The 27084-nt window shown below is 46.9% G+C and overlaps 1 protein-coding gene across 2 annotated transcripts in view; it reads left to right on the forward strand.

The window, feature by feature from the left end:
* The window catches only part of HPCAL1 (hippocalcin like 1), a 47699-nt gene that overhangs the window by 17135 nt on the left and 3480 nt on the right, over positions 1 to 27084 (forward strand). The window contains exon 3 of one of the 2 annotated variants that reach the window (XM_015859445.2): positions 26122 to 26524. In XM_015859445.2, the coding sequence (XP_015714931.1) occupies positions 26147 to 26524 (378 nt within the window). In that variant the 5' untranslated portion in view covers positions 26122 to 26146. The remainder of the gene's footprint in view (positions 1 to 26121; positions 26525 to 27084) is intronic. The other variant, XM_015859447.2, reaches the window with a different exon arrangement.

The following is a 27084-nucleotide window of genomic DNA, read 5'->3' on the forward strand; positions in this document are numbered from 1 at the left end:
AAGAGCTGCAAAGATTACCATGAGCCCAGCATGTCTTGGTTTTGTTTTTCTTTTCTACATTTCTTTCTTTAAAATGCATCATTAGATATTTAATTTTCTTGTGACCTCAATTATGTTGGCCAAGCTTGGAAAAAAATATGAGGGTGTGTTGGCTCGTAGCCCTTGCTGGGAAAAGCTTTGCTTGCCCTGCTCCTTCTAGGAACTATCCATTCAGACCTGGCCACGTTGTTCTTTTCAGGGAGGAGGTGTCTGAAGCAGGAAGGACAGGTGGTAGAACAGGATCCGTGCTCTCATGGTTGGCCAACCAATTCCAGCAATTAATTCTTGTGGGTGCCATTCTTGTGCTGCCCACATTCCTTTGCCTTAGAATCATAGAATCACAAGGTTGGAAAGGACCTACAAGATCATCTAGTCCAACCTTCCTCCCTTTACCATACCTACAGAAAACCACTAAACCATATCTCCTAGCTCCCTATCCAGATGCCTCTTGAACACTGCAAGGTATGGTGACTCCCTGGCAATGTTCAAGCCTTGCTGGCTTTGGGGCCAGCTCTGCCCCATCTGTAAAACACACTGAAATTTGGCACCTCCTTTTATCATCCTGCTGCAGCTTTAGTCCTGATAAAGCCAATAGAAATGCATGCCCCACTGTTGAGGTTAGCCTGGGGGTGCAGTCAGTGCTATCTGCAGGCAGCACATCCGTCCATCCGGGTTCCCACTGGTCAGGCAGACAGCACCCAAACCACTGAGGAGCTGCTCTGTTTTCCTGTGTTTTGCTGTGTTTGGCCTTTATTGGAAGGAGAAGGCAATAAGAAGCAAGGCATGTTTTTGTTTTTTTTTTTGTTTGTTTTTTTTCTGAACTGGAACAAATATTCACACTCTGGAGCTGATCAAAATTAGCTTCTTGATTTCTGGTTAAGAGCACAGCAGGCAAACATAGGAGCATAGGAGCCAGCTGGTAAAATCCAACCTATTTTTTGGCATGTAAGGTCAGTGAATGTAAGCTGTCGGGTTGGCTGTAATAAAGTGAATAATTTTGACCGGAGTACATGCTGGATTTGACAACAGCCAGGTATGAAGGCAAGGAGACATTTCTGAACGCTAATTGAAAGACATTTTGAAGGAAAACCCTCCCATCCTGAAGTTTTGACCTACCTAATGTAATTATCCCTTTAAAAGAACGACATCCCCCAATTCGTTTTAGTCCTTTTACCTTTAGCCCGTGTTTAGCATTTGGGACTACCATTATTTCATGAAACATCAGCATTGTCATGTATTAATCTGTGTCCATCATCTTTCATTGTTTGTTGTGTACTGCTATGACCTAGATGTCAGAATAGGTAATTATACATCATCATTTCTACTCTAATCATGAAGGCATCTTGTTTTTAAACCTCCTTCTAAGTTAAAATATCTTTTTTTTCTGAATTATGATGAAATATTCTCACTCGAGTAAGGAGTACAATGGCTGTGTTAATGCAAGAGGATGAAAATGGAAACTTCAGTGTGCTGCAGCTCGAACTGATTGTTTTCAGAATGCTCTGAGGGTACCTTCACTGAGTTTGTGTGTTTTCTGAGTATTCTGAATCCGAGGAAAAGAGCTTTTTCCCTTTGTTTTGCTTGGGTTTATGTTCTAGTTGCGCTTGTTTGAAGATGGACCAGATATATTTGATGAATTGTTCTCCTCACTCAGACAGTCAGGTAAGAGGATTGAACGGTCCCTCATCCCGGTTATAAGGAGAGTGGGAGATGAATTTACCTGCAAAATGACAACTGAATTGAGGACTGAGGGATGATAGCGTGTACAAAAGATGTTTCAGGGCTGGCAGGTACTAACTGTTGAATTTTGTAGAGTACCTGCAGAATGACTGCAGATTGTCCTCTTGAGCCTTAGGCAGGATCTCAAAGGAAAAGAGTTTGATTTTTGAATTTTCCAGGCTGTCTGCTTCTTCAGCTGTTTCCAGACAGTTCCAAGCTCTGTGGTTGCATTCCCTTCCAGCCAAATGCTCTTTATGCACCCTAACCAGGACAGTTGGCTTTATCACGTTCTTCATCCTTCACATGATGATGGAGGGAATCGTTCTGTTTTTAGCTAACCACAGGTCAGTTTTGATGTTTATTTCTCATCGTATCTCATGCTTTCTTCTTCTTTAGCCTCCCATACTCTGTAGAGTGTTTGGGGTGATGATGTCTCTGCCTGCAGCCCAGGGCACCCCACAGCATGGTGGGAGCTGGGACAGATCCTCCTCTGTAGGAGCACCTGTTCTTCCACATCCAGTCAGGATCCTGGGTTTATTAGGACGAAATGCAAGTGAAGACCTGCAAGAATTGGTTTAGTAAAGGGAATGTCAGTAGACTCCTGAGTACAATGATGCTGCAGGATGCTTTCATAAATCTGAGGTTATGGGATGACAGTTATAATGCATGGCATTGGGAGCATGTGAAACTGCAGTCATTAAGCAAAAATGGGCTTTTAAACTAATGGCAGATGCCTAAACAGTTTTGCAGTGAAACCAATTCCCCTAGGCCACCGTTCTTCAAGTTATACACGTCCTGTTGACTTTTAAAAACAAGAAAATATTTTGGTTTTGGTGCTGTAGCTGTGCTTTTACTTTCTTCCCAGAGGTCAGGCTGCTAAGCTTTTGCTTGGTTTTAAGTTGGATGTGCTAGAAAATGATGAATGGCAACAATTGTGGATAATGCATTCCTCATCAATCCTCCAAATTAAGCCACCTGGATAACAAGTACTCACACCTGTTCCTGGCTGGATTTTCAAGCCAGTGTGGGGGTGTTTCCTCCATCTAAACTCAGCTGTGTTTAACCCAGTAGGTAGTTCTGTACAATGCCTGCACTACACAGAATTTTATCCAAATATCTCCATCAAAATCTCATTTCAGCTCCTGCTGCTTCAGAATGATACACAATAAAACAGCATGTCACCCTGACTGCTCTGAAGCCACCATTCCCAGCCTAGAGCTGGAGGCATTAGGATGCAGTTATTGCTTTCTCCTTTGCACCTGAGGGATCCCAATGGAGGAGTGCCCTCCACCAACTGAAACATGTTGGCCTGCTCCTTAGAGAGGCATTACAGGAGCGTTAGGTGGTTGCAGAAGGTCAACTCTTTATCAGCCATCTGCTTTCACAACTTTTCCTTTCCCCTACCCAGCCTTGGCCTCTTCCTGGAAATAACGTGTTTGAGCTTTGTATCCCTGCACCCCTTGTTCTTCAGCTTGATCAGAACTTGTCATCTTTTTGTTTGTTTGTTTGTTTTTCCTTCTGTTACATGGAATAGAGGAGAAGAGAGAACAACTCTGACTGTGAGAGCACGCAGAGTTTCTTCATATCTCTTCATATCCTATGCAGCTCGGAGCTCACTAATCTCCTAATAAACCCAGCTTCAGCCTTGGGCTGGCCTTACTTGCTGAGAAACTCCAGATGCTTATATTTTTAAACATACAAACATATATATATATATATTTACAAGTTGCATATTTATAGATATAACTTTAAGCAAACAATTCCATTAGATACATATGTGAAATCCACAGAGACCAGCTGTATTTTACTTGGAAGCTCTCCATGCCGGGAGATGACCATTTCATGTGGGATGTTAGGCTTCTCTAGGAGCCCTGCAAGACTGATTAGAGGTTGGGAGAGATGGAGAAGAAGTATCCTGAGATGTGAGTTCTCTTCTGAATGGCACACGCAGTCCAGGCTTTATGTAGGTTTTAGCATAGTGCTTCTTTCCACTCCTTTGGTTCTATCTCTTGCTTCATGCTCTGCTCTAGCCAAAAATATGTGCATAGAGCCTTCCTTCTGCAAGAGGAGAGCTAACTGCTGTGACTTAGGTGGTATTTTCTCCTCTCTGAGGAGTCAGGAGAGGAGAGTGGAAGAAGAAAGGTTAAATTAACAGGAATGTGAACATTTGAGTAGATGGCTGACCTTTCTAACACCAAGAACCATTTAATTTTAGAAATTTGCAGGCTGCTTTTGGTTTGTCGTGCTCTTTGCAACCATCTGAGTGCAGATCCACGGTATGATTTATTAGCCTACCACCAGGCTTTGTTGCCTAATTTCCCTTCTGTTGGCACCACTGAACTCTGGGTGGAATAAGCAAAAGGGAGAAGCAGCGTGTCTGCATTACAGGAGCATTGATTCAAAGCCCCGGATGCAGAGGGAGAAGGGATGCTGCTGGTCATGCTGCAAGGAGCCCATTCCTGCATGCCTGGGTGCTCAGCCTCAGTTGCTGCCCTAAGCCATCCTCCCCAGCATGACGAAGGATGTGGAACAGTTAATTGTGGTCAGGGAGGAGACAGATGATCATCCTGCCCCAAATCACTTAACCGTCTTAAGGGTCTACCCTTGTCTGCCTGGACGAGCCAACTAATCTTGCAGTGAGCTGCACAAGTGGGCTTGGAGCTATATATGGGACTGGGAGAGAAAGGGCACAAAGCAATCAATTCCCCCGTCCTTCCTCTCCCCAAAAAACTGCTCAGTGTGTGTCTGATTACTGCTTAAGGAAAATCGCTGCAGATCAGCTGTTCTTCAATTGATGCTTTTTGTGAGATGACAGCAGATTGCACTTTGCAAAGTTGTTTGGCAATTTGGAAGCTCACACATCTGCACAGCAGCCACACGTGATGTTCTCAGCGACCTCCTGGAGAGCTACTGGGATAAGTGCTGCTGAGGGTCCTGCCTGGGGTTTGGTGACATTGGACAAGATAGAAGAATGACCGGGGGACCGCCTAGGAGTGATGTGGAAGGGATGTACCATGTTGGCCCATCAGAAGTAGAAAACAGAGCAAAGGATCACTACCCGAGCAGCACACATTTCTCTTACAGCAGCCTGGCAGTTGGCTTTTCTTAATTAACACTAATGCTTCTGTAGGCTGTGCTGCTGCAGAGATAGGACATGGCTGGCCCTGAGTCAGGGTGAGGAGACCGACTGTATGCAAGGCTGATATTTTAAGGGGAAAAAAGAAAAAACAACTAAAATCATCTTCCCTAAATACAAACGTGATGCTGTGGGAATGTGTGTTGAACCCCATTGCTTCACCCCACCAAAGCTACCATCTTCTGACTGCTTTGTAAAGTTGTGTTTGGCAAATGGCTGTTGACTTCATTCCTCTGCTGTCACTGTCTCCTGTCTGTGAGATGCAGATCTGTGCGTGCAAGCTCAGCTGCAGCTCAGTTTGGAGAATTCTTTGAAGCATTGTGGCTTTCTGCTCTCTGGTTGTTGTTTTTTTTTTTAGCATCACTTCTCTCATTACAGAGATGGGCAGCTGTCCTTCCTTCCCCCACGTGGTTAAGCTTTTAACACCCTTCCCAGAACACAGGGTTATGAGATGCTCTACGCAAGGGCAGCAACCCATGGCAGTACCCACGGTGCTGCAGGCACAGATGCTCAGCCTCCAAGGGAGGCTTCTCTGGAATTACTTCCAATGAGATGGGTTTCTCAGCAGCGGTTGGGAGGATTAGCTTGTGCCTGTCTGCCTATCTATCCATCCATCTATTTACTTTGAAGAAAAGTGATTTTCTTTGGCTTGGTGCCCTTTCTAAAGGCGTACTATTTGCTGTTTGGAGCAGCAGCCTTGTTTTTCTTTTCTAAGTTAAATGTTCCTTCACAACAGAGCTCCAGGCAAATATCACCTGGAGGGTAAGAAGAAGGTGTCCCTCCATGGCCTGGGCTGTTGCAGGGCGTTTCTGGAGCTGTTAAACTTGAGGCTGTCCCTAGCAGGGTGAGCTGAGGGGAAGATGAAGTGCTTTTCACACAGTGACTGCTCTGTAACCCAGCACTGGCTACCACAGCCTGGTAGCGGGTGTCTGTGGGAGAAGGTGGAGCACAGAGACTAAAGCTACAAGGGGAAACACCATTACCAAAGCAAAAGAGCAAATGGTTGTTCATAATCTACAAAGACTGATACTGGCTGCCCTCGGGTTTGCCTCCCTTGCCTTAAGATTTCCTCATGAGAAGCAAGTTTCTGTAAATGACATCCCTTGGAGAGCTCTGAAGGGGTTGGGCTGCAGTTGCATCTGGGCGATCAATCAACTTTCATCTATGAGATATTTTTTTCCTCCAAGTTGGTTCTTTCTGTCACAGAGAGAGCACGTCTGAAGCAGATGTAAAACAAAGAGTCAGATTTGACTCAAGTCACTATGCCCTCTTATAATTTTGCAGTCTGAATGAATTCCAAAACAATTACATTTATGCTAAGTGGGCAATAAATGATTAATCTGCCAGTGCAAGAGTGTCTTTGAAATAAATGTTGAGCCTTTTTGCTGCTGTTCTTTCCTTGTAAGCGTGATGCAGAGATAAAAGACTGTCAATGAAACACATTGTGGATTGTAGCCTGGTTCTCTTTCAGTATACTTTTCTTCAGCATTATGCTGTCTTGCCCTGGAAAGCATATAATGAAAGGGGTTTGAAGTATGCCCCGAGCCAGAAGAATGTTCAATCTCCTATTTTATTTTGAGCTCGTGCTTCAATTATAGAGTCGGCTGGATTTATTTGTGCACTTAGATACATGTTTAATCTGAGTCAATAAAGATGCCGAGAGCCTTTGTTGATTAGAGGTCACAAGTGCTCTTCATTGTTAGCCGCTGGTATTGTGCAGAACATGTGAAAATCCCCATCAATCATCTTTGTACAGCCTGGAATAGCCCTCAGAACAGGGATAGCAGCTTATATCTTGACTTTACCCTCAGCAGGTCTCCAGCAGAGAGCACTGCCCAGCGCTTGGTGATGGGCACAGCTGGATGTAGAAGGGTGGCTAAACGCTCTGCAATGCAATGATTTGCGAGGCAGAAGGCAAGGCAGAACTGTAAGGCTGCAGAAGAGGCTTTGGTTTGGTTTCTTATGATTCTGGAAACTTGTACGGTTTTAACATTTTTGCAGCTCCAGGTCACAGCGCTACTCATTGCATTGCATCAGAACAACTGACTCAGAAAAACCTCATGTCTGCTGGAGACTCGCATATGTGCTAGCTCTGGTTTTAATTGCCGTTCTGTTGGAGATGTCCCCGGAGTATTTGGCAGGTTGAAGGTTAAGCTGTTTTTCATTACTTGGAATAGCAGTGATACATTCAGCCTACACCCAGCCTAGCTGGCTGGGAGGTGGTGAGCAGCAAAGGAGCTGGGCGTAAGTCACAAGGTTACTCATATAGCTTCTTACCCTTTCCTCAAGTTATTCTGGTTGCAGTTCTTCCAGCAACACCCATCTTATTTTCCTGGTAAGCTGGACGAGAATAGGTCTGTGTGGTGGGAGCTGTGTTGTTGTGCAGGCTGTGACTCCCAGTGATCTGCAGCAACGCCAGCGTTGTGGTTGAGCGCTGTCTTGGTGCAGCTACACAGCAGCACTCATTGCAAAGAAATTGGTGTTGCTCTGTGGCAGAACTGAAGCTCTTTGCTAGGGGTATTTTCTATTTCCCTTAAGACAGTTCTGTGCTCTGATGGTGACGCTTCAGTGCTGGAGGTTTTAGATCCATTTCATGCTGTGGTTTTTGGTTTGATCCCAAGAAGAGGCAGCTCTCTCAGGTAAATTAATTGCCTTTCTCTTGATAGCATGTAGCAGAGTCCTGATAGTGCTTATCAATGATGCAATTTGCTTCTGCTCAGGTACCAAAGTTGGGGAAATGAGCTCCAGGCAGACACCTGTGTGACATTAGGGTTATTCATGGCAAAGCTTGTTTGTAGTCTTAACCTATTTTCTACCAAAGATGAGTAAGTAAATGTGAGCCAGACTGCTCTTACCCCACAGCAGCTAGGCTGGGTTTGGTCTGCCTTTTGTGCCTGTCCCCAAAGGGATCAGATTAGCAGCAGCCAGAAATAAACACCTGCGCTGGGCTGCCAGGTGTGGGAGCCTCTGTAGCTCCTGCCAAAGGGATCAGGCAGGGGATGCACTGCCGAGGTCAGAGATGGGATGGGAAGGCACTGAGGAGAGCACCAATAGCAGTCCTGTCTGTGGGTGCTGAGGGATGAAGCCACAGGTGGCAATTAATCTCATTTAATCTTATTTTTTAAGATAGTTTTTTCTCTGTGCATCAAGAGATTCTTTCAGCAGCCCATTGAGTTGGTTGCTCTTATAAGCAGGTGGTGGTCAGTGTGGTTGGAAAGAGCAGCTTTTAGTAGCCATGCTGGTAGCACAGTCAGCCCAGTGCTGATGCAGGGAGTGGGGGTGGACTTCCAATCCAGAAGCCAAGCATGGTTCTCTCTGGGTGCTTGCTGTGTTGGGAGGTGCCTCACCTCCCTCCCTGGTAGGAAACTGCCTCACTTTCAGGGTGAACTTGCAGGCTGTTCTAAATGTTTGGGTTTTTTTTTATCACCGTTGTGGGTTTTTTCTTTCCACCTGCTATTCACCACCCTGGTGCAGCAACAGCAAAACTCCTCTCTCTTTTGGTGCTTTCAGTTTTAGAGGCATCAGCCAAGTTCTCTTCTTTTTTCTTTTTTTTTTTTTATATATATATTTTATTTGTATCACTGAAGAACATTTTGGTCTTCGCTCTTTATTTTCATTAGTATGATCTAATTCAGCTTGACTTTGGCAATTTCTCTTTACCCCTTGGCTTCCCGACCTCTGTAACACAGCTGTCTTAGCTGAGTTCCTTTGTACTCCACATAGGCTCTCTGCTGAGTCCCATTATCCCTGTTTTGGTGAGTATTTAGGCAGTCAGATTGAGGATTGTTCCCAGCAAGTCTCCCCCACTTTGCTTGGGATACCAGCTGCTTTCTTTTTGTATTTTCATCTTTACCATGAGGATACATGAAGCTCCTTGCAGTTCTACCCAGCTTTTTTCCCTCCTAAGTTCCCTGGACTCCTCTAAGCTTATTGCAAATTAAAAATGTTAATGACTGTGTTTCCAGTCAGAGTTTCCTTCTGCTTACTTAACCCATTGCTCCATGCTTGTGTGAGTTACGCTCTATGAGTACTTACAGCAATTTACAGTGTCTAAATTAGCATCATCTTCTACTTCGTAACTGGAGGACTAAGCCTTCTGCCTGCTGCTTCCAAGAATACCTGTGATCAGTTCTTAACATTATGTTCTTCACTTTAACATATGGGGCAGTTGCAGTTCCCCAGTATGTGACCCCTACCAGCACTTCTGTCTCCCTGTGGGCCTTGTGTTCTACTGTGCAGTCCCACATGGGCACTGTGAGGCTCCCATGTCCCTCCTGCTCTTCTCTCCTGGGCTGCTTTTCCTCTATCATCCTCTTCTGCTTCCTGGTTTTCCATTGCCGGCTCTTCTGCTGTATTGTCCTGGCTCCCAGTATCACTATGTTAATGCCTGCTCTTGTTTCTTACTCATCATCTGCCTAAATTATCCACCATTCTATCTGACTGCCGCTGTTGATGTTAATGTGCTCTTTGTTCTCCAAAGTTTAGATGACACTATGTGCTTTTTTGTCCACGTTTACCAATCTCCCTGTCCGCTTATTAAAACCAGATGTGGGAATTAACTGATTTCCCTGATTATCCTTTCTCTAGAGGATTTTTTTTCCCCCTTTAGTTTAAAAATCTCAGCCGTGCCTGCTGTGATCACAGACGGCCGTACCTCCTCCACTGAGAAACATCCTTTTTCCATGCACGCTTTCTGGGGGCAGAACATCCTAAAACTTCCCTTGCACTATCAGTTCTTGAACCATATGGATGACATTAACTTGTAATGGCTTTTCTTTCCTTTTGTGGGGTTGAAAGCAGGCCCCCGGGGATGGTGAGAGGAGGCTCAGCCTGGTCTCCCCGGGCTCCCTGCATCCCAGAGGGAGGAGGGCACCTCCAGGGAGCATCTATAACAGGCTCCTGCTTGCTCCACTTCATCTCCCTGGGCTGCTCCCCCCTGCTGGTACAGAGGCTGTCCTCTTCTGAGCCAAATTTAGCTCTGTTCTTGAGCCTGTGGGTGAGTCCTCTGCGCACTGAGGGCACTTCATATCTCACCAGAAAACCAAAAGGAAACACCTCAGGCAATGAGGAGCTCAAATACTGTAATAACAAGGACCAAGTGAAGTGGTGAAAGTGAAAACAGAGAACTGAAAATGGTACGGCTAGAGACAGGGGATGGAAAAGGAGATGGTGAAGGAGGGCACAAGGGAGGAAAGCCAGCCCCAGCAGGAGCTGCAATCCAAAGCAGCTGAAGGATTCCTTGCTGCACACACATCTTGCAGCCTCTCTCTGAGCAGGAGGAATGAGTCCAGATTGCTGTGTCTACAGTGAGTTCTTGTTTTATTTCCCATTAAGAGGGTAGACACCAAATCAGATTTCCACTCTGAGTTGCTTTACATTTTTAGCCTGTGATTGGATTGCAAATGCACACTGCATATTTACATTTCTGGAAGCAAGCTCTACTGCTGTCTTCTTAACCAGGATCCAACTTAATTTGCTGAGCTTCCAGATGGGAGCCATTTGTTCCTGTATTACAGATTCGCAGGAATGCTTAATTTAATCTAGATTTTCTAGCTGAGGAGTTGGCCTAATCTAACATTCAGGCATTTTCCTTGCCTCCCATTCTGCTTTTTATTTTTTCCTTCCCCCTCCCCCTGAGCCAAATTAGCACTTGTGCAGAATGAAGCAAATTGATTTTGCAGTGCGAGCCACCGATCCATCATCCATCCTGCCCAGCTCTTGGGGAGCAGATTGCCTTTCCATCTCCTGCAGAAAGGCTCTTGAGAAAAAGGCTGGGCATCAGGTGTAGCCAGAGAAGCCCCTCAGTAGCATTTTGCTTGCTTTGTTGAGGCCTTTTACGTTTTGCTATGTTCTTTGTTATAAACTCTTGAAGGATCACCTGACTGAGCTCGTACATGTGCTGAATAAAAACAGTGTCAAACTGCTGTTGCAGTTAGATAAGGTTATTTGCAGGGGGAGGCTCATAACTTTCCTTAGCAACGTTCAGCCTCCGGTGAATCGAGTGACTTGTGATTGTATTATAGCCGTTTCTTTAATGAAATTTTGAACTACATGCCTCTTTACAATCACTTCTGCCCAGGGTTCCTAGATATGCATGCAAACACTGAGTGTATGATTTCCGTGGCGTTCAGTGCATGCTGAAGAAACACATGCAGAGCAGGCAGGTGAGGTTAGCTCGTGAGCTGGCCCCTTTCTTTGCTAATGCATTTTCCATAGCAGTTAAGATTGTGGTAGGAAAAAATGATGCGTCACGTCTTTGCTACTTCAGTTTCAGAGTGAGTGTGTTGAAGCTGCTTGAGGTCTGCTTTATTATTTCTTCTCCTGCTTTCTGAATTCCCAGTGCTGTCAATAGCCAAACCTCATCCCCCAAAAAGCCTGGAAGTGCTGCACACAGAGACAGCATCTCTGAGCCTTGGAGACTCCGCGTGCCTGGAGCACCGGGCTTAATTGTGAGCACATCCTGAGCAGATTGGGTCAGCAGCCTGCAGCACTTAGCAAGCTGCAGTTGCCCTACCTGCTCCTGCATGGGTGGGCACAGGTTTGGCACCACAGCTCAGCCTTGGGACTGGCAGTCAAAGGATCAAGGCAGGACCTGGGCCAACTTCTCAGCACCACTAGCAGCTATGAAACAAAGGCAGGTGGTGAATATGGTACGGTAAAAGATGATTTATTTTGTTCCCAGTACTCAGGTTAACAGGCAGTAACCCAAGCAGGGAGGGATTTATTTGTTAGGAATACAAGCAATGTAGGAGAGGTTTAGATCCTTATCTTGACTGTTTGGATAAGGTACTGACTCATTAGAGGGAGAATTGGTTTTGTTTACTTACAGGCAGTGAGATGACATAATGAGCTAGCACAGAGAAGCAATCGAATATTTGAAATTATATAAAGGATTCTCTAAAGCCTGTTTTATTGAAGCATTGTTTTGCTCACTCTAGGATGAGCAGAAAGGAGAAATAAATGGCATTTGTCACAGAAACAGAAGTATTTGTGACCCAGCCATGGGATAAGCTCGTTACTTTGGAATTGCTGCATGGAGGTTTTCTCCCCATCGTGCTGCACATGCACACCTCCCTGTGGCCCTTCAGTGGTTTCTCAGGATCTTCTCCTGCTTTAGCCTGAATGCAACACCAAAAACATGTTTGTGGCCCCCATCTCTCTGCTCCCCTTGTGCAAAAGTTGTGAAGATGCTGCTGCTCTGCTTGGCCAAGCTGCCCCACACAGCCAGAACTGGTTCAGGCTACCAGCAAATCCTATTAAGTCGGGAGTGTCAGTGCAGTATATAAAACTTAGGTTCAGAGGGGACTATTTATAGCTGCAGTAAGAGTATTGTGTACACGGGTTTTTCTTTCACTCCTAATCTGGGGCCTTGGCAGGTTTGCCATCCCCTTTACCTGTGCAGCATCTGGGGTGCCAGACCTCCAGGAACACTGGTGTTCAGCTGGGAGTCCTGGCCATCCTTTAAAGACACCTGAGGGCCTCCGTGGGGCAGGGGCTTGTGATGTTCTGCCTGCCTTTGTCCAGCACCTCTCTTCTGGTCTTCTGGCTCACTTGCTTCCTGGGGTCAATAGTTTGGCTCTTGGGGTGTGCAATGCCAGCAACCAACAGTGCTCTGGTGGAGGAGAGGTGGGATGTGTGGGAGTGATTTACCTGGACTTCTCAAGCTCTTCTCTGTAATTAGTGAGCTTTCTGAAGCACAGAATTTACTTAGAACAAACCAGGCTGGGAGTGACCTTGAAAGTTCATCAGATCCAGTCTTTCCTGGGAAAAGTGAGCCTGGATGAACTTATCTAAGGCTCAGTCCAATTGCCTCTTGAGGACCTCCGTTGATGAGTATCCTGTGTCCCTAAGAATGTCTTGGGGCAAGATGTGTGACTGCATGTGTAGACTTGGATTTGGAAGGATCCAATAGAGCTGAGCTGCAGAGGCAGGGTAGGAATATTTGCTTGCTTTCCATGGGAAGGCCAATTTAAGCATCCTGACACTGATGTCAGTTTGTGGTTTTGGGCTGGGGGGACTGGCTAAGTAGATAAAAAGGACTTGCCTCATAGCAGTTACCAGCTTGGTTTTATCCAGCCGTGGAGCAAAGACCTTTGCAAGCATCATTTCGGTTGGCTTTAAGCTCAGGCTTTGGCATTGCACAAGTGCACTAATGGTATGTCAAAGAACTGCTAGTGGTTTTGTTTTAAGATACCACATTGTTCCTGGAGCACAGACAGTAGTGACCAGCACTACTACTATGTGGGCAGACACTTCGTGCCCAGGAGGGGGTCCCCCCCAGCACCACCAGCCCCAGGATGCTGCCACAGAGTGCAAACAGATGCTTTAGTAAAGCGTGTGAGCTTTCTGCACGCTTACCACATTACATCAAGCTACTTGATTACAGGGATTATTTATTTTATGGCTTTTTTTTATATTCTTATTGGGAGCCATTTGTCAGTCTGCATGGAAATCTGATTAGCTGAGAATTGCTAGCTCTCTGGTATATGTTGACCTATAAAGTGAAGGATGCAGCAATAAACACAGTCCATTAAGCTGCTTCTGGAGTAGTCTGCAGGTTTCACTGAAGGTGGGAAAGGAAAGAGCTTGATGTGTGAGTGCCAGGGCACTTAAACGCATGGGCATTCAAGGAACAGAAGGCACAGGAGCACGTCATGTGGCTTCCCTATCACCCAGAAAGTGTGCCTCTTTATTGCCATGGATAAATAATCCCAGTTTTTAAGCAAGGTGGTATCTGGTTTCTTGGCTGACCTTGGAACCGGATGCTGTGCTGCATTTCCAGAGGGTGCTGCACAGGCACTGAGCAGGAGTTGATAAAATACCAACAAGGTGACACCTAAAGCCTTGCCGTGGTATTTGTGTGAAGTCTCTCCATCTCCAGTACAGCAAAAGCCGTGGCCAGCTCTGGTCAGTGTCCTCTTAGTTTGCTTCTAATTACAATCCAAGGTTTCTTGGTTGGTTGGTTTTCATTTTTATATGTAACTTGCAAGAAAACCTTTGGAAAGAAGACATTCCACAGTTCTGGAGAACTTTGCTCTCCATGGTGGTGCATTCAGAACACGCTTCCAGCCAGAAGCTGGATGAGATGAAAGCCTGGGGCACCTGTGGGGGGCTTTGCCCTGTGTCTTTTCCCAGGTAGGAGCCAGGTGTGGGTTTCCACAGTACCACAGCCTGCAGTGCTCTTTGCAGCTCCTCATTAAAGACGTGTTTCAAGAGGCTCCTGTTTTTGCCTGGATAGAATCGGGCATTCTGAGCGAGTTGATGTAGGTAAACGCGATGTTACGGTTCCTTCCAATTCTTGACTAATAGGAAGAACATAAAGAACGAACAGGGTGAGAGTGAATGAGCAGCCTGTGTGTGCACATTTGGCTTTGTGCTTTAAAATAAAAAGAAAAGAATCTAAAAATAGGTTCCCCACAAGCCTGCACTTCCTGATGAGTGGCAGCAGCTGGGGCAGCCCAAGCCATAGAGCCATAGGACCACTGTGCCAGCCTGGGGACAGACGGGAGGAGTGAGCAGGACAGCAGGCATCCTCCTGGGCTGTGCTGGGGTCAAACAGGTCAGGAGCAGAGCAGCAGCAAAGGGATCAGAGGTACACAGAACAAACCAGAAATCAAACTGCAGCCTCCCGTAGACTTGCAGTGGGCACACAGAGCCTGATAACGTTCTCAGTCCAGGGAGCTAAATGGGTTTGTTCCATGCATTGCTCAGCCTTGCTTCTCTCAAATCCAGCAGCCAGTGGTTTAGAAAGATTGCTCTGAAACCCCTTCTAAGCTTTATCAGCACTTCTCATCATAACTCGGTTTCTACTGGTCTATATATCATCTGTATACTTAAGTTGCACATTTCTACTTCACAGCTTGCTGGTTATTTGTGGCTATACACCTCCTATGGCCATCCCCATGTGTCTGTTGCCTTCTGCAGCACTTTGTGCTGAGCAAGAGGGTGAGGTGGTTTTGTTCAGTGATCCACCATCTCATTTTTATGAATGGTCCTGATGTCTTTCCATCTATCTTGTTTCCCCCTCAAAAGTTCAAGAGGGTGTGGCTGTGTGTGCTGCCCAGCCCTGTGCTTCACAGGGGTGCATCCACCCATGCTGGGGATGCCCCGGGCTGGGCACCAGCACATGGGGCAGAGATGGTCCCTTGGTGGCTTGGTTGGGGACATTTGGGATGGGTTGGACACCTGTTGAACCAGGTTGGAATTGCAGTCCTGAGGTGGGTTTTTATGAAAGGTGAGTTATTAATACAATCATAGCATCCTTTGAGTAGGATGGGACCTCTGAGGGCCATTTAGCCCAACTCCCCTTTAATGAACAGGGACACCACAGCTCCATCAGGTTGCCCAGGGACTGATTCAGCCTGGCCTTGAAAGTCTCCAGGGACAGAGCATCAACCACATCACTGGGCAACCTGTTCCAGTGCCTCACCACCCTCCCTGTAAAAGACTTTTTCCTTATATCTAACTTAAATCTCTTTTCTTGTTTGGGAAGAACCATTTTCAGCATAGGGACACTCTCGGGGTATCCAGTGATTTTAACTCAAACTGAACTTGTGTGACTAATTGCAGTCCGATCTGGCGTACAAAGCCAGTGCCACATTCATGTGAGGCACTTGTATGACAGGAGGAGGAAAAAGTCATTTTATTATTTGGCTTCTCTGAAGTCTTTCATCCAGCCAGTCAGGCCAGTCTGCTCATTAGTCAGTTGTTGTTCTGATATTTTGGGGTGTGCTGTTCTTTTTGTTATTAAGGTAAAGGCTACGTAATAGCTCTGTGTCTCTTTAATGCCCTCTTATTAGCCTGAGGAACAGGCTGTTGAACTGTCCTGGCTAAAGCTGTGAAAAAGAATAATTTTAACTCCTGCTGTATGAAAACTCTTTTTATGCCGTTACAATGACTGCCCGTTTGTGTTCTAGCATCTGTTCCGGTATATGAATGTAGAAGGAAATGAGCTGGCTCAGCAGAAACTGAAACCCACACTAATCTCATGCTATAATAAGAGCTTAATAGCATCATTGTCCGTAGGCACTTCAGCAGCAAACTAAGCAAACAAAAATAAATCAGCGTTAGAAAACAGATCGCAGTGAAAGCATCAGCACCATTTGGGGGCCCGCTGTGGCGGGGTGGCTGGTTCCTACCAAAGCTCTTTATCAGCTTTTGGAGGCTCGCTGCCGTCCGTCCCGCAGTGTCCTCCCGTTCCTTCACCCCACGCTTCCCCGCTTACATAACTGACTTAGGCATTACCTTCTCTGCTCTCCTTGACGTGTCTTTAGCCCCTTCGCATCACTTGGCCTCTGTGCTTCGATGAAGAACTTCCCCAGTAAAGCCACTGCTTCGTAGGGAAGGAGGGAGCGGTTCCAGGCAGGAGCAGCAGGTTTATATTGTTGCATGTTTAATTTTGCAGATCTGCCTAAACTCAGTAGTATATTGAGAATAGTATTTCTAATTTAAAAAGGAGCCCCTGTAGCATTTGAATTCTTGGAGCTTTCTCCTGACAGAAACTGAAAGTGGATTTTTTTGGTGTTATTAGCAGACTGAGAAATGTAGAGATTAGCAGAGTGTAAACAGGAGGATGTGCAGTTGTCCTCAAGTGCACTAATGATCTGAGTAGCCAATTTGTTTAGTGGGAGAGTTGTGACTGAGCTTGAAATTTGGCACTTATGCTCTGAATTCGTTAAATAAAACTAAATAAAGTGTGGAAGTGGAGTTTCTAGACAGTCTGCTCCAGCTTCGCCCTGTCATAGAATGGCTTTGGCTGGAGGCAAACTTAACAATCACTAGGTTCCCAACCCCTGCATGGGCTGGCTGCCCCCCACCAGCTCAGGCTACCTAAGGCCCAGCCAACCTGGCCTTGAGCATCTCCAGGGATGGGACACCCACAGCTCTCTGGGCAGTCTGTCAGCCTGCTTCAGTCCCATACATGGGGCTCATGGTGTGTCCCCATGCAGCAGCCCTCCCCATGGGCTGCTGTGTTGTGCTTTAGCTCATTCCTGTAAGAGGATGTGCCAAAATCTGTACTTGCTGTTTGCCACAGGCTGTGATGATTCGTAGCTGCTATTTATACTGCGCTTGAACTGGTTCTGGCACCACTGTGTGATGAAAATTAGTTATAGTATCTGGAGAGGGATAAGTGTTCTTCAAGTTTAAGACACAACCATCTAATATTGTTAGTCTAGGTGAGCATAACGATACGCGATGAGCGGAAAGGCAATGGTAGGAAAGAAGTCCACAGCCTCTCAAAGCAGGGGAAACTGATGTTGCATTCAGCTGTGTTGTGTGTTGCCATTTATCTCTGGTCGCACTACAGCCTGCTGGTGGTATATTTCCAACAACCTCTGTCTCTTTTGCTGCTCTGGTATAGGGCCATTTTTGTTTTCTAAGCGAACCATTCTTCCTGATGGCCTCTTGGCTTGTTACAGCTGTCCCTCTGCTGGGCCAGATCTCAGTCTCCCTTCAGAAGGAAAAACCAAAGCAACAGCTGGATGATGTATAAAGTACAAATACGTGGATCTGAGAAGCTGCACTTGCTGAAAATGTTTTCCAGTACACGTATCCAATTCAACAGCAAACAGAGCACAATTGTGGTCTCCAATCATTAAGGCTGTGGTTAGGTTTGTTTGTTTGCTTTTGTATAAACCTGAGTGGGTGTTTTCTTAATGAAACAAATGCAGTGCTATTGCCTGCCTGCGTGGGGTGGGTGGCAGATGTGTCCCTCCTGATCTCTTGGAGCAGAGACTGACAACTCCCTGTGTGCCCTGCAGTGGAGATGGCTGTGCTGGTGGAGATGTTCCAGGAGCGAGCTGGAACATTTCTTTCTTATGTTGTTTTTCCACTGAGCTTCTCATCTCTTCCATTAGACTGCACTGGTTATCGGTGTAGATGCATCTTGGAGTGCAGGAGCGAGTATCTGATGCCAGAGTTGCCATTTGACATTAACATAAAAGAAAGTCAGGATGTGGTTTCAGCAGCTGATTAGCCTTGGGGTGAAGGTCAGAGAAATGGCACGGGATTCAAGGGAGCTCTGTGCTGCTGCATTAATGCACCCTTATCTGTAAGGAGGGGAGAGGATGCTCCATGGGGACCACGGGGAGCAGCCTTGGTACAGCCAAACACAGACTGACCCAAAGCAGCCCTGGAAAAGACAAATCCTCTTCTTGGATTGGTTCCCAGCACAGATAAGGGAACGCAGTGTCACTGTGCAAGCAGGGGCAAGACCTTGTCGGAGATGGTGCGGGTGGTCCTGGTGGCCAGAGGGACAGAGAAAGGAAAACACATGTCTGGAGGGGGATGGGGAGCCAGTCAGGAAGGGCACACAGGGAACAGTGCTGCGGGAGTGATGCTCTCTGAGCTTCTCAGTGTTATGGTGTTTGTAATAGGGACAGCTTGCCCTTAGGACTATTAGAACACTGTATGGCAGGGTCACACACAGCACCGCGTGGAAGCCGCTGGCACTCAGGCACCTCCATGCCACTTGCCCCAACCATGAAATTGGCGTTGCCATGGGCTGTTCCTTGCTGTGCTTTGTATAATTTCAACACAACACAGCTGCTTCTCAGCTGAGTGCTCACAGTATTGCCTTAATATGAATTACTAGAGATAAGCTGGCAGCTTTATAACAGCTGTACATTTACCGAGCACATCTTGTTGTCCATTGAACCCAGAACCTGGTAGATAATTGCTATGACAAATAGTTTGGGCTCCTTCACTCCCTTGTAAAAGCAGGGAGGAGCTGATCTCTTAATCTCTCTCAGTTTTGGAACAAGTGCAGTTTCGATGGCTATCTCGGCAGGTTGAAACCACAGATGTCTGTTCCAAGCCAGTGGGTAATTGCTTTGTGCAGAGCCGTTCATGAACTAATTTTTTCCTCCAGGAAGCTCAAGTTTGTTTGTTCAATACCGTTTCAAAGTAGTGCCATTCCTTACCAGAGAGCGTGTGTGTGCAGCTCTGCTCTTTCTGACCTGCCTGTGTCTTTGGTTTTGTTTCTTGAGTGTAATTTGGAATATATTTTCCCCACATTGCATCTTAGTGTGTCTAGCCTGCTGTTTTCCAAACCTGTGGTTTCCTTCCTAGTCTCCCTCATTTTCCATTATTAAATCATCCAGCCCACTGCAAATGCCTGAGATGTAGATTTAAACAACTTAGGCACAGCACAAATGTTCCTCTGTTGGGTTTACAGGCAGACTGTGCTCCTCCAGTGCTCTGAGTGTGTTGGAAAACAAGCGAGGCTTCCTTCACAAGAGCTGATGCTCAGGATAGAGAATAGGGCATGCAAGAAGTGTAACAACTGAATACATGCATTTAAAGTGTGTAAATCACAAGGTCACAAAGGGGCTGAGGTTGGCAGGGACCTCTGGGTCCATCAGGCCCAGCCCTGCTCCAGCAGGGACACCTAGAGCAGGGTGCCCAGCATCACATCTGGGGGCTTCTGGAGAGCTCCAAGGGTGAGTGGTGCTGGGACCCTGCTATTTCTTTCAGTGGCAACCCTTGTGGTGTTCAGCAGCGCTCTGGAGCAATGCTATTTAAAGCTGTGAGCTGTAGGATGTAGGAAGCACTTCCTCCACGTTGATCTCTATCCAAACTCTGCAGACGCTTTTGTCTGCTTCCTTGCAGTCCCCCACCCTCCTTGGAGCCACTCCAAAGCCTGGGGCAGTGCACTATTGTTTGGCAGGGTCATCCTTAGCTGGGTCTCCTTTTCTTTTCCAAAACAAACTACTGCTATACCAAAATGCCCAAGAATGGAGGCATGAGCTGGAGAATCAGCAGAAATGTCCGTCTGTCTGCCCTTGCCTTGCCACTCCTTGTGCAATTGGTGTTGCAGAGTGGAAGTACAGGGGCTGGCCTTCCTCAGGGAGCACCATGGATGTTTGCTGCTGTTTTTTGTTGTTGCTGTGAATCTGTGGGGGACAGGGATATCTCCAGATGAACTTGACAAGCCATGTTCTGTCTTCTCTGCGATAGAGGGTAAAGAAGTCAAAGCACAATATTCACAAGGACGTGAGAGCCTGAAATGCTTTTAAGGTATTGACTATTTTTATGTGGCGCCAACTATTTCCAGCAGCTTTGAAGCTGGCTCCCCTGGCCATGGAGGTTCCCTTTTTAACGAGTATCCTACAAACAAAGTGTGCTTCATGGGCTCCAAGGCTAAGGGAAGTGGCCTTCTTCATGAGTGCTGAAACGTGATGTCGGCACATGCTGGGTGAGCACATCACGCCAGAACCTTTCACTTAGCACCTTGTCCTCCATCAGCGTACCCCTCCTTTCAGTCACTACCACATCCTTTAAACACTTTTTTCCTGTTTCTCCATAGGAGGAAAAACTAAATGATAAACTATTGCATTGATGTTGCACAATTGGTCTGCTGACGGGAAGGTCTTGTTCTTCAGTGGCCAGAGTGATAAAAGAGAGCAGCTGAGGGCATTGCCTGGACCCTCAGAGGTCAGCTGAGGGCAGTACCTTGGCACAGCCAGACCCAGAAGACCTTATCTGTCCACAGCCTGGTGCAGTAAAGCCTTACTGGCTGCATTCTTTTCCCTTTACTGAAACAACATCCATAAAGACAGCGCTACCTGAAAGTGAGATCTTAAGGTAGTGTCAGGAGTGGGGGTTTTTTTCTCCCCCCCTCCTCCCCCCCAGGAATGTCCACCATCTATGTAAGCATTCAGGGAAGATGCCGTTTTCCTGTTTTTCCAGCTGAGCCCTTCACCGATGCAGCACAGAGATGACAGGGCCAGGCTGTACCCCATGTGTGGTCTCAAGGGGAGGTCAGATCTCCTCATTTCATGCCTGTTGGGGGCCTCCTGCCTCAGACTCAGCTCATCTCCTTCCTGTCAGCATACCCATTTAGGGAGGAAAATACACCCATTGGGACACCACTGGCATCACTTAGAAATAAATTCAGTTAGATTTGATTTTCCGCTTGCCGTCTTGTGCAGCCTGCTGACAGATGCAGCTCCAGGCTGCCCTCCCTGCAACGCTCGGGAAAGCACATTTGATGTGGGTATTGCTGAGATAGAGCCCTGGGGTGGAGGTTAATGAGAAAAGTGATGTCTGGGCTGGGGATGGCACGGTTTGCTCCTGAGATTATTTGTGCTCAAGTATTGAATGCCGCACAGAAATGCCAGAGGAGGGAATAGGTTGTTCCACAGCTGCTCTTTGTCCCCCTAAAAATGTCATCGTGTGCCTGGATGTGTCTGCAGCTGTCCCCTGCAATCCAGATTCAGTATGGGGTGCTGATGCTGTGGCCTCAAGGCACAAAGGTTGTGCTGTCCCTGACCTGTGCAAGTAGCTCCCAGCATGGCACTGCCCTTTCCTCCAAGCTTGGTGCTGGGTATTGTGGCTTCCCTGTAAGAAATAGAAATCATAGAATCATAGAATCACAAGGTTGGAAAGATCATCTAGTCCAACCGTCCTCCCTTTACCATGCCTACAGAAAACCCCTAAACCGTATCTCCTAGCTCCCTATCCAGACGCTAATCATCTCTTACATTCTTGCTCCTTGCTTATAAAAAGTAAAATCTGACATTAGCACAGCCACCTGCACAAAGACTCAGCAATGCCCTCCTCCAGTGCAGAGCTTGGGCTGGTTTCCAACACCACCATATTGGTGGGGTGCTCTTCTTACACAGTTATTTTACAGAGCTGTTGTTTCGTACACCTGTGCAGAAAGAAAAAGATAGTGTGAAACACTCCGTTTGCTTATAGGTTTTTAACTCAGGCATTTATTTCATTCAGCAAACAGGAAAATAAAGGTTCGAAGCAATTAGATTACTATCATTAGTAGCTGCACCGAAGGGGAAAGGAAGCAGTGTTTGGAGAAGAATTTGGTCTTCGGTGTGGTGAAATCTATTTTTGCAAGTGAATTAAGTGGTGGCTTCTGTCCTTTATTAACATGGCGGTATGTAAAAACACGCAGTGCTGCTGCAGAGAAGGTTTGTGTAGAGAGCTAGGTGAATAAAATAGAAGGATGCGGTTCTGTTCGGCTTGAGGCTTCAGCAACAAAATATTGAGTAGCAGTAGAAATTGTTAGCAATAACAATTGCAGTTGGTCAATGACAATGTTAGTGGCAAGCGATCTTCCTCTTTTCTTTTTCCCTTGGTGGCTCATTAAGCATCTAAACAAATGCCAGTTCAATTTTTGTTTGAGGTAGCTGGTTGGCGTGCATCCAAACCCACACTGCTTATCATCTTCTTCCTAAGCACACCTCTGTTAAGTAAGGCTTCTTTTTCCCTCTCAGTTTCTCACCAGCCTTTGAAAACCATTGCAGCCGCCCTCCTTGCCAAAGACAGCTCCAGTAGCAGCCCTGGGATCCCCCGGTTCCTCAAAGCCCCCAGTCTCAGCACCATACATGCAGCTGGGAAAACAATGTCAGGAACATGCTTTACGGATTTTGTGATGGTGGCTCAGCACTCCAGAAGGGGAAGAGAGACTGATCTGTTGCCTCTGTGTGACTGTATCAGGGCACTGCTCATTTTTTTTTTGCTCCTGAAATCTCGGATGTAATAAAACTGAATCACAGAATCACAGAGTGGTTGGATTTGGAGGGACCTCACATCCCCACCAGCTCAGGCTGCCCACTGCACATCCAACCCAGCCCTGAGCACCTGCAGGGATGGGGCACCCACAGTTCTTTGGGCAGCTGTGCCAGGGCCTCACCACCCTCTGAGCAAAGAATTTCCTCCTAACATCTAACTTAAATCTCCCCTCCTTTGGTTTAAAGCCATTCCCCTTTGTCCTATCACTATCAGACCATGTAAGAAGTCAGTCTCCCTCCTGCTTATAAGCTCCCTTCAAGTACTGGAAGGCTGCAGTGAGGTCTCCCTGGAGCCTCCTCTTCTCTAGGCTGAACCTGTTCTGCTTTCTGTCCTTTCCTTCCCTCTGACCTTTGGGAACCACACAGTGTTTCTGTGCTTTGCACTCACAGAAGATTATTTGAAATCACATATCACAATAGTACCTTGAATTAATGTGACGTGGGCTTTTCCTCCTGCAACCCAGTCTGCTTGGAAAAAAGACCTTGTACACGAAGACATTGTGCTGACATGTTTCCCTTGCTGTGTAATACTGTGTAAACTAAGCAAACTTTGCTTTTTTAAGCCTTGCATCCAGTGGCAGAATGAGGCTGCCTGCTTCTGCCTTGCTTTCACTAAGAAATAAGAAAAGGGCAAAGGGAGGAGATGAGGAACATCCACTCATGGTTTGCTTTTCCTGTCTCAAATGACAGGCTGCATCCCTGCCTGATCTGCTCCCACCCAAATTAACCTAATTTCCTAATTTGCTCAAAATATTTCTATGCTTTTCTTATTGCATTGGGAATATTTGCCCTTTACAATAATAAGCTCTCCTCTCTGAGTTGGAAAACATTGTAGAGAGCTCCCTGAGGAGCTGTCAGATTTTCTGGCCCTTGTGCAGGTCTCCACAGCCCTGTTTTCCTCGTTTGCAGCAGCCGGTGCAGTCAGGGTGGGTTTGAGAAGGCTGGCAGGGCAATGGGGCTGGGGAAGTCCCACAGCCAAAGTCTTCTGGATGCAAGCTTGCACCCCAAACAGCTCTCAGCTGTGTGCATCAGTGCTCAGTGCCCTCAGACTAATTCATTTCCTGAGTTAATCAGGAATATAATCCTGAGGAAAGTGCCAAATAGGAAGAATCCAGAGCCCTGTAAGTGAATTTCTAAGGTTACAGTCCTTGTGTTTGGCTCCATGAAATCAATGTGCCATCTTGGGGTATTCCTCTCACATTTCTCTTGGCAGGATTGGAGCTGTGTAATTCTTCTTTCTTTGGAGGGCTGGGGACGGATGCTCAGCTACACCTGCTGATCATTCCCAGGCATAGAATTGGGATTTTTATGGTACTTTACTGGTGATGAGGGCCTTTGAAGATCATCTGATCCAACCTCTGATAGTAGTGCAGGTCACTCAGAGAAAGGTGCCCAGCACCATGGTCAGGCCTCTTGGAGATCTCCAAGGAGGAGACCCCACAGCCCCTCTAGAACCTGTGACAGTCTTTGCCACCACTGCTGTAAAATAACATTTCCAAGCAGAGTCTCTCTTAACAGAATGCTCACAGTATCCCTGTGGGCTAATCCTTTTGTGTCCTCTTCTGCACCCCAGGGCATCAGTGACAGATCTGATGCTTTGGCTGTTTTAATAAAAAGTCTTCAACTCCATCTTGCATTTCAGCCCACTTCAGAGCAGTGGAGCGGCACTGGCTGCCTGCCTTATGCTGCTCCTTGGCTTTGGGCTCCCTTAGCCCCAGGGACACCATGCTGCAGGTTTGGGACCATTGTGAACCTCAGTTCTGTTCTGTGAGACAAATGGTGCTAGTTTTCCCCCTGCAAAGCACATAGCTTAGGTATCCCAGAGTATTTATTGTGTTCACTGTGCACTTTCTCTGCTAAAGATCACTACTGTCCCAAACTCAGGCACTTCACGTCCTTTTGTTAATGCTATATCCATACACAAGCAGTTTTCCACAAGGAAGTGCCTCTCTAAGGAGCCATTCCTCTTGCAGCCTTAACTTAATGCCGTGGGAACCTCCCTTCAGGAGCTCAGGTCAAAGAGATTGCAGTGAAAAAGCCAGCCTGGTCCTGGTGTGAGCAGCAGCATCTCCTGCCATGTCAGTGTGTACAGCCGGCCCTGAGGCAAGGGATTCAGATAGCACAGGCTCTTTAAAAGAGCAACCACACGCAAACATCCCAACTACCCACAGCCCTCATCACAGCACTGACCTGAGCACCCCGAGCCCCCTCCCTGCAATATCCATTAGCATCCATCCTCCGAGTGCTCTTGCCTCTAAATCAGCAACGAATGATCTGCTGAAAGCAATCGAATGAAACATCAGTGGGGTGCCAGCACTGGGGGGCTCCTACTGTGATTAATGAGGTATTTAGGCATTGCATTTTGGAGAAGCTACCTGAAACACAATGCATAGCAAAGGTGGCTTTGAGATGTGCTTTAATAAATTAATGCTAAAGTCGGTTGTTCAATTATTCTTCACAAATTGGTTACAACAACGGCGGGGTTATGTTTGGGTTGAGTGCATTATGAAGCCTTTCAGAAAGCTCATATGCAACAAAGGGTTGTGTTTAGATCTCTGCACCTCACTTTTCTGACAAAATGATCCAAAAGAGGAGGAAGGGCTGAAATAGTCTGTAATTTGTTGAAAGACGACAGGGCTATAAAGCTTCTGAGGCCAAGATTAAATGAGCATCCATCCAAAGAACTGGGTACTTACTTACCTTACTGCTATTGGAAGTCTTGACTCCAACAACTAAGCTTCTGCTGTTGAGGAACCTCTCTTTGTACTGGAAAAGGACAACAGTGGCACTAAATGTTTTCAAACCTCCTCTGGCCAACAAGTTCCAGCAAGCAGAGCCACACAGGGACCTACAGAAAGCTGCCACACACCGGGCAGAAGTAGAGTTTCATGGCTGAAACATAGCTTTTATGGTAAAGAGATGTGCCAGTGATAGCAGAGCTTGCTGCATTGAGCTGGGCTCTGTCTCCAAGCATCCAGCCACAGGGCAGGATGTGGATTTTGTACACTGCTGAGGCAACACACAAAGTAAGTGGAATGCAAATAAAATGAGGCTAAATTCAGCTGTTGAAAAGCTCTCTGCTGCACAGCCCCCTTCTTTTCTGCTGACCTATAACATTTTTGTAGGTTCTTATGCATGCCTGGGATGTTTACCCCTGGGAACTGCTCAGCCCTGGTACATTTCGCAGTGTTGGTGTCTGCATGCCATGCTGCTCAGCACTTGCTCTTTTGGCTCTGGATAAGCGTGACGGGGATGCAAAGCAGGGCAATGGCACACTGCTTTGGTTATTGTACATTGTTATACTTTCTGACAGAACAAAAGGTGGTTAGGGTAGGGAATGGTGGGGAATACTGAGCTTACAGAATAAGTGGCTGAGTTGGATGGGACCTCACAGCCTACCAACCCAACCCCTGTCATGGGCTGGCTGACCCCACCAGCTCAGGCTGCCCAGGGCGCACCCAACCCTGCATGGATGGGGCACCCACAGCTCTCTGGGCAGCTGTGCCAGGGCCTCACCACCCTCTGTTTGGGCTCCTTCAATCCCATTGCTGTCCCTACCCATTCCTGCTCAGTCATTGCAATGGATCAGCGATTTTAGAGGGGTGGGGGTCAAGAATTGGACCTGGGCACTGCAGACTATTCTAAGGGGAGTGGTGGTATATCACAGAGATAACACAGGTGCTCTCTCATTGGCAGCAGCTGAGCCAGGCTCTGGGCAAGGATGGGGAAGCAGAACAGCAAGCTGCGCCCTGAAGTGCTGCAGGACCTGCGCGAGAACACCGAGTTCACGGACCATGAGCTGCAGGAGTGGTACAAGGGCTTCCTAAAAGATTGCCCAACGGGCCATTTGACTGTGGAGGAGTTTAAAAAAATCTACGCCAATTTTTTCCCTTACGGCGACGCATCGAAGTTCGCCGAACACGTGTTCCGCACCTTCGACACCAACGGCGACGGGACCATCGACTTCAGGGAATTCATCATTGCGCTGAGCGTCACCTCACGGGGCAAGCTCGAGCAGAAGCTCAAGTGGGCGTTCAGCATGTACGACCTGGATGGCAACGGGTACATCAGCCGCGGTGAAATGCTGGAAATAGTGCAGGTGAGCCACTGCCCCCGGTTTTGTGTTCACTGCTGTAACTTCTAGACTTGAGAATGGAGATTGTCTGTGGTGCTGGGACACACCATATTCTCAAGGGGTGGTTTGGAGTCGTGGTGGGACCTCTGAGGTGCAAATGAGCAAATGTCCCAAGAGATAAATGCAGCTCTGTGCAACAGGGCTGTGGCCAAAGTCTCCCTAGAGATTCTTCAGTGGGGTTTTGATGGGGTTTAGAAAGACCGAAATGCAAATTTTTCTCTCCTGATTGACCTCAAGTTCAATACCTTGGGCACTGAAACTTCAAATCAGAGTCAAGGTGAGCTCAGAATTAGAAGACCGTGTCATGTTCTTGTCCCCTGAAGGCTGGGTCCCAGGTCAGTGGCATCCACTCTGATGGATGAACACAAGAGGTACCTCTGAACATCAGGGAGCACTTCTTGCTGTGTGGGTGGCCGAGTGCTGCAGCTGGTTGCCCAGGGAGGTGATGGAGTCTTCCTCCTTGATTGATACTCAGAAGCCACCCAGACTTAGAATGGAACCATCAGATGACCTGGTTTCAAGAC

This window comes from Coturnix japonica, chromosome 3 (genome assembly GCF_001577835.2).
Source record: "Coturnix japonica isolate 7356 chromosome 3, Coturnix japonica 2.1, whole genome shotgun sequence".
In the NCBI taxonomy this organism is placed as follows: Eukaryota; Metazoa; Chordata; class Aves; order Galliformes; family Phasianidae; genus Coturnix; species Coturnix japonica.